Source organism: Chroicocephalus ridibundus, chromosome 1 (assembly GCF_963924245.1).
Source record: "Chroicocephalus ridibundus chromosome 1, bChrRid1.1, whole genome shotgun sequence".
NCBI classification, from domain to species: domain Eukaryota; kingdom Metazoa; phylum Chordata; class Aves; order Charadriiformes; family Laridae; genus Chroicocephalus; species Chroicocephalus ridibundus.
The window spans coordinates 218,631,020-218,643,651 of record NC_086284.1 but is presented as its reverse complement, the minus strand read 5'-3'; the positions used below and the strand labels follow the sequence as shown (position 1 = coordinate 218,643,651).

The 12,632-nt window shown below is 50.0% G+C and overlaps 1 protein-coding gene across 1 annotated transcript in view; it reads right to left on the bottom strand.

The window, feature by feature from the left end:
- The window catches only part of LOC134510420 (collagen alpha-1(VII) chain-like), a 136,643-nt gene that overhangs the window by 88,742 nt on the left and 35,269 nt on the right, over positions 1-12,632 (bottom strand). Inside the window, exons 5-14 of the mRNA XM_063323721.1 lie at positions 11,694-11,787; positions 10,469-10,642; positions 9,313-9,473; positions 8,040-8,169; positions 6,449-6,565; positions 5,747-5,902; positions 4,520-4,636; positions 2,231-2,377; positions 1,903-2,022; positions 1,094-1,252 (exon numbers count right to left, since the gene is read on the bottom strand). Of these exons, the coding sequence (XP_063179791.1) occupies positions 1,094-1,252; positions 1,903-2,022; positions 2,231-2,377; positions 4,520-4,636; positions 5,747-5,902; positions 6,449-6,565; positions 8,040-8,169; positions 9,313-9,473; positions 10,469-10,642; positions 11,694-11,787 (1,375 nt within the window). The remainder of the gene's footprint in view (positions 1-1,093; positions 1,253-1,902; positions 2,023-2,230; positions 2,378-4,519; positions 4,637-5,746; positions 5,903-6,448; positions 6,566-8,039; positions 8,170-9,312; positions 9,474-10,468; positions 10,643-11,693; positions 11,788-12,632) is intronic.

Here is a 12,632-nt window from a genome sequence, read left to right as displayed (position 1 = left end):
AGTATCTGATCATCCTCACCTTGTGAGACACCAGTTTGCACTCCTTGAGGTCTGGGCCACATGGGTACATCCTACCTCCCTTAGCACTGAGAAGTGTATTCTGCGCTAGATCCAGGTGGGAACATCTTTGCAAGCCCGGGACAGGCAGTACAGGGATCCAGGGAGTTGTGAAATCCAGATCCTGGTGTTCCCACACTGTCCGCAGGGTAAAACATCCACCCTGAGCTCCCACAGGTGCTGAACATCAGTGTTTGCCTGTGCCCACTCTTTGCAAAGGTCATCCCAGTATCTCCATACTGTATCCCAGGGTTCCTAGTCATCCTCTGCCACTTTTAAACCTCTCTGGGAATACCTTTGCTACTGTACAAATCTCGCTTCTGCTTTCTGATCACCACACTCAGCATTGCTGCCTTCCCCCCACCAAGAGGCAGCAACCTTGAAGTTTGCCATGGGAGGACAAGCTCTGGCAATCAACTAGACCACCGCCTTTCCCCATTTTACACAAAGAATTTGCATCTACTGCCTCTTGTCCTGGCAACCTGATGTTCCAGCACAGCCCTTTGGAGTCCCCCCTTCTTTGAGGCAGGGGACAGCCCTTGTCACCGGGCAGAAAAGACCTAGTGAACGTTGGGGATGTTCCTCTGCCTTTATCTCCCTATGGCTCCCTACAGCAAAATTTACCCAGGTCTTGTCTCTTTTCCAGCTGGACTCTTTGACCATGTTGGAGTCTTTGGCCATTGGTCTGGGTTGTGGGATGCCTGGAAGCTCAGTGTGCACAGACTGGGCAGTTCATACCTGAAGCTCTGCCCAAGTCCATGGCACGTGAACAGATCCACTGCAGAGCATGTTTGCTCCAGTTTGCTTCTGAAGGCTCCTGGGCGGAAAACCTGAATCCTTTGGGATTCACAGTCTCAGCTACCAGGCACAGCAGTCAACAGGGCAAGGGACCACCACCATGGCACCTCGAATAGAGGTGATGGGAGTTGGGTGCAGGAGGCATGGTGTAAAGGCATTGTAGGGATAGACAAGGTTGAACCAGCCACACAAGGGTTGTGTGCTGTGGTACCTACTTCAATGTCCTGCCTGTACTCACATGTCCTGGCTGAGGTTGTGATCCCCGGTCCCTCCACCGAGCCAAAGAGCACATAGAGGGAAATCACGTACTCGGTGTCATGGGCCAGGTTGCGGAGCCGGTAGGCTGTGATTGACCTGTTGAGGGCCAGCTGGCGAGGACGGTCTTTGCCAAAGAACTCTTTCGAAGACAGAAAATAAAATAGAAGAGGATAAACACTGAAGAGTCTGGAGAGCAGCTCTGTTGCATACTGGGAAAGACACCATGTTTTCCCCAGCAGATCTCCTGTTCAGCTCCTTCCCCAGCTGCACCTCTGTTGTAGGACACCCGTGTGGGCACTGGGACAAGCGAGAGTTTTCCTATGGTTATTTATCTGGGAATTTGAATGACTAAAGGATCCAAACCAGCTGAGAAGAACTGAAGGAACCAAACCAGCTCTCACATCCGGGGCCCACAGTAACATGGTGCCATCCAGGGGCAGCTCCTCTGTGCTCTGCCTCTCCCCAGTGTCTCCAGGGAGTTGCAAAGACCCTGGCCTGGATGACCAAGCAAGGTGGTGTAGGACTCTTGGACCCACTGGGATATGTGTTGGGCTGGGGTCAGACTGAACGTAGTTGCTACAGGGACCCTGCCTGCTAGGACTTCAGGCCAGGTCCAGGAATAATTTCTGGTTTCAGTTCATGCCCTGAAGTTCTGGGACAGGCTGCTCAGACCAGTTAATCAGCTGGACCTGACCCTACGCCCACAATCCCTGAGGTTCCCAATGCCTTATCTCCCATACTACAGAAGGAGGTGGAGGTGATGCCGGTTGGAGGAGAGTGGGATCTTACCTGGTGTAGGACCCCAAGCCACTCGGTACCCGGTGGCCCCAGCAACCGAGTCCCAGGAGACCAGGGCGCTGTTGATGGATATCTCACTCACTTTTAGCATCTGGACAGTGCTTGATGCCACTGCAAGACAGAAAAGGTGACCAATTGCATCAAGGTCCCAACAGCTTCTAAGTGTCTCCCATAAACTGTAATGACTCAGAACATTTTCTGCACCAGATGAAAGACAGGGTGGTGACTACAAACGACACCAGCTCTGTGCTGCCAGCACAGCCTGACCTCCATCCATGTCTGCTTGGGTTGTCTCCCACCCATGGTACCGGGCGCTTACCTGTTGTTGCTTTACTGCTCACCACCGGGCCCTCGACTTCCCCAAAGATGGGGTTGATGGTGACAGTGTACTCTGTGCCAGGCTGCAGCCCCTGGATCATGTAGTAGCTGTAGGTGTTGCTGAGATTCACGTCTTGGATGCTGCCCTCTGCAAAGGGAAATGATGTCTGGGCTGCCGTGGGTCAGACCAAGGAGGACCATCCTCCTTGGGTCTCCTCATCTGGGAGGCCGGTGGGCAATCATGCAAACAACCACTTGAGAACTACAGAGTTGTGTGAGATTGAATGGTATTTCATCCTCCTGGCTTGCACATGTGCTGGCAAGTCCTCAAGCCAAAGACGAGATAGGGCTTAGTGCAACAAATCTTGATCAAGGAGCTTATGTATATGCAGGTAGAAATAACCCACAGCCACTCGGGCGGACCTCAGTGATCACCAGTAGATCAAGGCAACTCAGGGTTTTGCAGGCCAAAGGAAATAAATCAGGTAACAACACACAAATGGCCACGTATTGGTCAGTGACCAGTCCCATAAGAGGGTCCACACTCTGCCCAGCCCTGGGCGACTCGGTGCTGGAGTGTCATCTTGCTTTCCCTGCAGGACCCTGGAGCCCAACTGATGCCACAAAAGACGTTTTCTCATTTCTGTGTCTTTGTTGTGGACTAGAAACTGCTCAGCTCAACCTCTTGGCATGGCAGGAGAAGAGTTAAAACCTGATCCCTGGGGATCACACCCCGTTTCAGAGGGGCAGAGAGGTGCAGGCAGCAGTATGTTGGGGTTTTGGGGGAGAAAGCTGCCATTTGCAGTTTGGTCACTGGAGGGTGCCATGTCCCCGTCTTCTGCTCCACCAGCACCCTGAGCCCCATCCCCCTTCTCCCCACCCCACAGCCAAAGACCTTCTCTCCACATCAGCCGCTCGTTTATCTATTCTCTGTTTTAGAATTCAGAGAAGAAAAATTAAACCCTTCCAGTGTGTGGGACGGCTGCACGGTGATGCACAGAAGGTGTCTCGATCCCGACACCACTGCACCCATAAGGCATGGCCTTGGGATGGGACGGAATGTGGGAGAAGGACCCCGCAGGGCCCAGAGGTGAGGCTGGGCTGCCCCTTGGGATTTTTGCCACCCTTGGATTTGGGGTGAACCAGTATCAGGCGAAAGAGCTGCTTGGAAAGAGCAAACCTGGAGCAGAGGTGACGTGCCCTTCCTGCTTCGTCTGAGGCTGTCCCGCACTGTCCCCTCAAGAAGAGGTGTCCCCACCCCAAAGATGTGGCAGGCTGAGGATGCGCATGCTCCATTTCTAGCTGGGGTATCAAGCAAGGACTGGACAAACAGCTGAGTTTTGGGGTTGCTGTGATTTTTTTCTGGAGAACCATTAATTACAAAGCAATAAAACCAGTTTTATATCTTTGCTGTAAAGAATTTTCCCTTCTGATGACCTTCAGAGCTGTTCTCCAACTAAATCCCCCTCCCCTGGTGGGAGACGTCTCCTTATTTCATAACCAGGGGAACCGAGCCAGAGGAGAGTGTGCTATTTATTCAAAGCCTGTGATGGAGCCCAGGTGTCCTGACATCTCATCTTGTCTTTGAAACACAGAAACATCCATCTCCCAAGGCCAAAATATGCCATCAAACCTGAATTTCTAACTTTTGCTCCCCCACACAAAATATTTTTGGGTTCAGGGCAGGGGAGAGGCTCCAGCTGCAGATGCAAATCTGTCTTCAGACACCAAAGTTTGTCTGAGAACGAGGATGCATTATGGGATGCTGGGGGACGGAGCCAGGTCTCAGCACTGCAGGGAGAGAAGCAACAAGCATAGGTGCTTCCAGTCTGTAACATGCTACCCGTCACCCCAAAAAGGGGGTAACCCCAGATGCTCAGGGGCTATGGGATGTACAGCTCTGCACGAAGTACTTTACCAGCTTCTCTCCAGTTATTAATCCTTTCCAGAGCTACCCAGGTCCAGTAAATCTGGCACTGATCCCATGTTAACAGGGCTGGATACCCATTAGCTTGCTTTATGCAGAGCCGGAGCAGCTATTTTTGCATCCATGGTGGAGTTTACCATCAACCAACCCATGCTATGGTTCTCTGTGGCAAGCTGCTGATTTATCCCCACGTGCAGAAAACTCCACCATTCACAGACCCCAAAAAACCGGTTTTCCTCCAGCTTCTTGTTGCACGTATGGACACAGAAGGTGTCAGTGCACCCAATGCCTTGGGGACCTCACAGCTCCTGTCCCTCCGTGTCCCTGCTCACTGATGCAGGGCCCCCATTCCTGAACTTCTACCTGCTGATGTCCAGGTGAGTCTGTACCCTGTTGCTCCCCGGACGGGGCTCCACCTTGCCTGGAGCGTGTCGGTGGTCTCATTCTGCAGCAAGATGCTTTTCACAGGCAGGAGCTTCACTGGAAGGAGGACAGGGAATAAACCTTTCAGAGCACCTACTTGCCAGTGGAGGACTTTGCTGTCTGCCCTCCCTGCCTCGCTGTTCCTCCAGCCTGCCTGTCAGCAGAAAAGGGATTTACAAAGGCTTCTGCCCTTCTTGACAGGCCAAAAGCATCTCCTAAAACCATATCTGTGACAATTGCTTTCCAGGACTGATGCCTCTAATGCACTTTATGCAGCGTGGGTGCAAAACAGGAGGGCAGGCGAGGCTCTGGCAGATCTCCCACCCTTCCTTCCAAGCAGCATGATGGCATTTGAGGGTGTCCATGTCCATGCATGTGATGTGCGAAGAGCAGGGCTCGAGGTTGGAGTTAGGAAGGACCTGATGAATCCTGCCCCATTGATGCGCATGTAGCTACACGTCCTGGTTTGAGTTAGGTCTTTTCTAATGCTTGGGAAAACAGTACTTTTAGAAGACTCTAGGGTCTGAATTTGTGAAAATATTTACTTTAGAGCCAGCTACGGTATGAAGGTTTCAAGGTCTCAGTGTTCCGAGCTCACCAGGTGCAGGGATGAGGAGGAGCAAGACCCAGGCACTTGACCCAAGTTGGCCAACAGGATTATTTCATACCATGAATGTCACATTCAATATAAATTAGAAAGTTTGCTGAGGAGTTTCTCCTCTTCCATGATGGCTGTGATCCTGAGAACTCCTTGCCCTGGTGCCAGAGCCCTGAGCCCTTCCCTTCCTCCTGAAGCCGCAGCGCTTGCAGTGTCCCACATTGGCTGTCCCTGCTGGGAGTGCACGGCTTCTGCTGGTGGGATGGGCTGAGTATAATCCTTGTCTATTTAGATTGGTATTGGGATCAATATTGGTTCTTTAGTATTATCAATGGTAATTATCTAGTCTTATTCTATTAAATCTGTTTATGCTTCAGCCCTCGAGTTTCCTTGTTTTTTCCTGATTCCCCTTCCCGGGTGGGGAGGGGTCATTATTGTCTAAATGACAATAAATTATTGTGGTTTCCTCAAACCATAACGCTGCAACTGTGAGGTGCTTATCAACAGCAAAGGGTGTGAACACTGCACCCAGGGCAAGAACGGAGCAGCCACAAAGTCAAACCTCTTACATGTTCTTCCCACAGCAGCCACAGGCTGGCTTGGCCCCTGGGGGTACACGGCGTAGATGCTGATGCTGTATTCTCTATCCTCCTGCAAGTTATCCAGCACGTGGGAAGAGACATCGTCCCGCAGAACCTGCTCGTAGGTCATTCCTGGTCTGTTGGCTGCAAAATCAAGGAGAAGAGTGATGGTGAAGCCTTCCCACTGCCTGTCTACATCCCATGGTGATGTCTTCACAACATGGTGCAGAGCATGCATAGGAGCTGGTTCCAGTGCATGGCTGAAGACTTCCCGACCCATGTGGTGTTGCTGAGAGTTATGACTGTAGCTAAAGCTTGACATATCCATGTTGTCCCAGCCCTCCAGATCACACAGAGCTGAGCGTGAGACACATTGAAGGCTTGAACTCACCCCATATTTGAGCATGAAAAACATCTACAGTAGGTCTGGATGTGACAGTGCACATGGGTGCAAGGCATCCACAGCCCCACCCTCATCTTGTTCTTCAAAAGAAAGTCCTTCAAAGGATTCTCCTCCTCCATCCTGGAGGAACCAAACCGTCTGGAAGAGGTTAACCTGGTCTCCTTCCAGAGTAATGCCAGGAGCTCTGTGGTGCTTTGTTCCTTGGACAAGATGGCACCTTTCCTGTCCTCAGGTCACTGCTCCTTTTAAAGGAAACTCCAAGAAAAAGGGATAAAATCTGAACTTACCTCTGGGGATGTAGATCTTGTAGCCCTCCAGCTTCCCCAGTGGAGGTGTCCAAGCCACCTTCAAGCTAAAAAGTCCTTCTTCTATCACACGGAAATTAGTGACCGGAGGCACAGGTGCTTTGGGGTACAAAAATAGTGCAGAAATTGATGTGACAGTGCCGTAATAAAGTGCCATGGCACAGACCCTTGGAAAATCTTTTGTCTTCAAGGACAAAGAAACACAAAGGTGAGCAGCGCCAGTTCTCCCGATTCTCTCAGCTGAATCCTCAAAAGAAACAACCACCACCCCCTCTACCAAACCCTTGTTAGCTTGAACAGTGAGCTGAAAACCCCCAAGGCAGAGTTCTTGCGGGCTTCCTCCTTGAATGGTGTTGGGAACTGTGAAATAACTACCCGCAAGGCATTTCCTCCTGAGCGGAGAAAACTCCGCAGTGGTTTCATGCAGACTGAGCAAGGACACATGAATCAAATGCCACTTGCGCCTATGGATGCAACTCTTACAAAGAGAAGCCCGTTTTGATCCAGCCAGCCATGGCAGACAGATTTATAGCTTCTGCCTCTGGCTCCATGTTGGGGATAATAAGAGAAGAGATCAAACGACTTTATTTCCACCAATTAAGACATTCCATCTTATTCCTGGCAAGCATATACGAATCAACCTCATTGAGGCGCTTTATTTATTCATCCTGTTGGAGATCTTCCCTCAAGAAGACAAACAATTTAAGACCTTGCAGGGGGTGGGGGAAGAAACAAAAGACAAGGAAGAAAGGAATAATTCTTTTCAAAAAAACCTTGGGCAAAGCAGACTTGGCACTTCATGCAAAACAGGGAGGGAAGCAGAATTAGTGCACCCCTTGAATTCTTGAAACCCCTTGAAGTAGTGCAGAGAACTTCTGGGACAAAACCTGCTCCATGCATCACATCTGACCCAGAGTCTTGCACTCCAGGGTTTGGCCAAGAATGAATTTGCTCCTTTGTTTCCAAGATCCTTGTCATTACAGCCAGCCATGTGACAGCAAAGGAATTTGGCATGGCAGACTGCAATCCAGAGGAAGCCTACATTAATTAATGGGACCAGATATCACTACTAGGGGTATTTCCTAAAGGCCATGATCATACCACCTTGGCATTCACCTTGAGTGAAAGGAAGCCCTACGTGCATGCAGAGTGCCAACCCAAACCTTTTGGACCACCCACTTCCGAAATAAGGTGCTTAGGATATACAGCTCCCCATAAAACTCATGTCTGTGTTTCTCAGTCCATGGTCTCCAAAAGCTTTCTTATCATTCCTTATACGAGTGTTCCATTAACTGAATCCCAGCCTGGATTCGTTAAATCCTGCTGGTTATTAAATCAGGTGGTGTGAGCCAACAGGCTGCACCCTCTGCCTTCAGGAAGGTTAACCACATGGGTTACTCTGCACCCACTCATGACCCTGCACCCCACACCACAGACATCTGCACAGATGTTCCTCCTACCCATTCCTACCTCTCCTTCCCTCACTCCTTACACGTACGATTTGGGGGTATTTTTTTTTCTGTGCCCACACAGATGAGGAACACACAGGGATGACTGTGGAAGAGACACTCACTTGTTTTCCCCTTGACAGCCACCGACTCCCCAAGGGCATCCGCATAGACAGCCCTCACCGTGAAGACATACTTGGTGTTGGGTTTCAGATCAGTCACCAGCACTGTACTTTTGTCACCATCCAGCATAATCTGTCACACAGGGGGACAAAGGACATCATTATACCTCCATGACAGTAGAAGATCCCCATGTTTGCAACAGGTTAGGAGCACAAGGCTTTACATCTGATGCAAGGTGACTTCCATGAGCAGAAGCCTCTTAAAATGCAATAACTCAGAACACTGCGACCCTCAAACGATACCTGGTTTCACACTGGACATAGCAGTGACACAGGACAGTGCCACAGGTGGGTTTCATGAGGTAGCCCAGAAAAAAACTCCACAAAAATATGAGTGTGCATAAGGGTGAGGGTGGTCCCCTTTAAAAAAATGGAGGAAAAGCAACGATCTTTGGCAAAGATCGTTCCTTTTAAGCTCATAGAGGGAGATTTCAATGTAACCGGAGGGCAAGAGAGGTAGAGACAACGTCTGTGTTTTCACTATGTTCTTATGAGATTCTGAGGCAGCCAAGGATGATCATTCTTGTTAAATACAATCTTAATAATTAATACAATTAATAATCTTAACCTTAATAATTTATGCTTTCATAGCTTTGTTCTATTATTAGAAAGCAAAGCTTTGCATGCATCTTCTATCCTTCAGTCTTGCTCTCAGACTTTGTGCAGTGACCAAGCTGAACTGGGGTGAGCCGGCACACACGACAGCATCCCTCACACAAGGACATGGCAAATCCAAACCCAAAACATGCAGAGATCTTACCAAGATGAACAAACCTGGCAGCAAGAGGAACAGGGGATGTCGCTAGGGCAGCTGGATGAGCTTATTTGAGAGGTGGAATCACAGAGGGAAGAGGAGAAAGAGTGCTTCCCACTGACCTGTTCTTATCAATCCCAGGGGGGTTTGTGCCAGTTTGTGCCACATCATTCTTCCACCCTACCTTCCCCTGACCCACCACTCCCAGAAACTCCATCTCACCACAACAGCAAAGCCAAAATGAGCATGAGCAACCAACACACCCCAAAATCTGATGGTCTATCTATAGACCTCCACTTCAAGCAAGCAGCTTCAGGAATTTATGGCAATGCACTGGGCTGTGACCGGGATGGCTGAAGGACATGGTGCCATCTCCTAACCATGCTGTGCCATCAGCAGCGGGCTAACCCCCAACACCTGGATCTGTAACTGGTGCTCTGTAAAATGGTAACGCAACTGTACCTGCCGCTGGTCCTCTGAAACGGGCTTCCTTGAAGGCAGCAAGGGATGCAGATGGACACGGTACCCCGTCACCCTCCCTGTAGCTGGCATCCACGTGAGTCGCAGCGAGCTGTGGCTGTGCTCGCTGACATACAAATCCCGGGGGCCGATGATCTTCTCAGCTGCAAAAAGAGAAAGGAAAGGCCTTTGGTTTGGACCCTGATGGCACCAGCGTTGGACGTGTGCAGGCTGGTCATTGTCGGAGTCAACACATCCAGCGTGGAGAAAGCCTTGGGTATAGATGGCACTCACTCAGACTGAGAGCGCAGGGGCAGCTGGGCTCTGCTTCCAGGCCAGAGACACACAACTAGCTTTTCTTTTGGCAAGTTGTTTGACAGCACAAGAAGGGAAACCAAAACTGGTTCTGGCTACATTTTCCCTGTGAACACCTGCTTAATGCATAGGGCATCAGATCCTGCCTGCCCTTCTCCTTCCTGCCACCAGCGAATATTCAACCAGAAAGCTCGAACTCTCCATGAAACATCACAGGCAGCCCTGAAGTGCTGCAGAACCACAGAAGAAGGTAAAAAAAGACCCTCTAATGACTGGGATGAAGCTCCCCCAAGCTCTGCCCCATGCTTTTAACTAACCTCACGAGTTTGTGTGCCAAGAGGGGGACAGGAGTTCTTTGCTACCACCTTTGGATTTGCGGCAACATCAGTATCTGTTAGGAGAGAGACCTAGATGTCTTTGGAAATGTCTTTGGCTGCTTTTAGCATCTTCTGCAAGGAATGAAATTCTTTCTGAGACCCTGAGCTGTGTGGTCAGAGTTCACCATGAGAGGTTCATCATGAAAGCCCCCAAGGGGCAGAATTGCTGCCACAGCCCATTGCTGCTCCTTTTGTTTGAACCAGCAGCAAGACTTTCAGGATGCAGTATCACCAGACAAACCATGGAGATGCGGACACAAGCAAAATACACAGGACCACTGCCCCCAAGCAACTGATGCTCCGTGAGCTGGCTGCTCCTCTAGGGTCATCCAACCCCTAAAGCTCCCTTGTGATGAACAGAGGGGATGTGGGAGGTCCATCTTGTGGTGTGGCTGGCACACGCCGGGACTGGGAAGCGGCTGGTTCGAGCAGGTGGGAAGCAGGATAAAGGGAGAGCCCCAACGCACCTTGTACAGTCTGTTTGACTGGTTGTGGTGGCTCTGAGGCAGTGAAACAGAGCCTTCGAGAGAGCTTGGGGGCCACATTGTGGAGCAGGTGGAAATCTTCAATGTAAAGCACGTGCTCTGCAGTGGGCTCTGATGCTATTTTGCTCAGTTCATTCTTGTCAGCACCCTTAATTCCTAGAAGAAGAAAAGAGGAGGAAAAGAGGGGATCAAACACCATCCCTGGGACAGGCCAGGGATTGTCACGGGCTGTCAAGAGCAAGCGGGAGCAATGTGCTGGCCTTCGAGTTTCACACCAGCTTTGCAGTCATGCTGCCCACGGTGAAGGATGAAACGAGGAATGGAGGCTCAAGTTGGATGGGCAGTGGTGAAGCAGATGAAGCCATCAAGGAAAAGAGGTCAAGGTTTTCTCCAGAAGCATGTTAGAGATTGACCCAGGTGACTGGCTGCTAATGGGCTGAGAGGTGGAAAGCTCTCTTGGGGTGGAGAGGGAAAAGGAGCAGGGCAGGATCTGGCCTCATCCTTCCTATTGGATGAGAGACATTTCTGCCCTTCTGAGCAGACAACAGGACTATGGGAGGCTGTGTGAAAATTGCAGGGGTTTCCTATGGTTGAATTTAAAAAAAGGAGGGGGGGGGAATCTCAACAAACCAACCCTGCCTAATTTTCACCTCACGTTTGCCCAAATCGACTTGGTTGCTCCCTATAATGAAACACCATCACCATCCCCTTCTTCTCCCCTGAAATGTTTGGTGAAGGGAAATATTTGACTTGTAATAAATGCTCTTGGGGGCAGGGAGGTGCTGAAATTTTTCCTTGCCCATGGAATTATTCTGATGGACATTTTTAACATAGCTGAAGTCGGTCTCTGAACCCCATTAAAAGAAAGCTTCAAAAGTAAAAACATTTCATTTTTGAAAATGTCACATCAAAACGTTTTGACTTTTATGGAACTATTTATTGAACTCCTCCTGAATTTGCAAGTAGTTTTGACAGATGCAAAAGCTGAATAAATCAGCTATCGACAACAACAAAAAATACCTAAGCACAGCACAAATGTGATTTTCCTGTACTTGCAGTAGTTGCTAGCGGCTGAGCCTGGGGATGGGTGCAGTTTTTAGAGGAGGGGGCTGTTGTGCATCAGGAATCTTCCCCAGCGCGTAGACTGTTGGTGCACACAGAGCGTTTGGTGGCGATGCTCCACGTAACTTAGCGTGTCCATACGTACCTACAGCAAACACCGTCACCCCCCCATCCTGCAGGACCCGGGCTTCATCTTCAACTGAATCGCTGGATTTTCCATCCGTGATCAAAACAACTACCTACAAGAATTGGCATAAGAGCCAGAGAATGAAAGAGCACAACATGAGGAGGTCACAGAGACAGGTGGGGGATTTTCACACTGACAAGTCAGGCCTTGGATGAAGTCCATCTCTCTAAAAGGATGGGCACTTGAAAATAAATCCTTTGATCACCCACACCTCTGGGGTAACTCACATGAAATCAGCTTTCATGAGCGTGAGCTGGGAAGGAAGCAGAGGATAAATGCTGCTGCTCATGTCAGCATCTTCTCCACATGTCTCCTGCCCAACCATGTCTCACCTCCGCTTGGGGCAGAAGGGTCCAGAAGGGCATTAATGCCAGCACAGAGAGAGGATTCACTCCTAGAAGTTCACAAGAGCAGCTCTTAAAGGAGGACTCAGCTGCAGCCTGGACAACACACTTGACCACTGGCACCTGGATGGCGCTATCAGGTGGTAAGAAACTCTCTCAGCCACAGCCTGGGTTTCAATGACAGCCAGCTCAGCAACCCCAGACCTTTTAAACTTTGGGGAAAGTCCCGTGTCAGATCACATAGCAGGAGATATGGCTGGCGCATGGGATGATATGCTGAAGACACAACCTGCTGCAACACCTTTAAGCAGGCAGTTGAGGTGGTTAACATGTCCCACCTGTATCATCATGTTCTCCCTCCTTCTCCGTGACCCAAAACAGGTCTCATTGACCCCACTGATAGCATGGATCACACAGACCGCATTTGGCATGCAGGATCTCAAAGCAAAAGAGAAGGTGCGGCATCGAGCTGCAAACATGGGAGACCCACGGGAGGTGAAAGCTGGCTGTCATCATTTCAGACTCGATCCATGGGGTGTATCCACTCCCCATG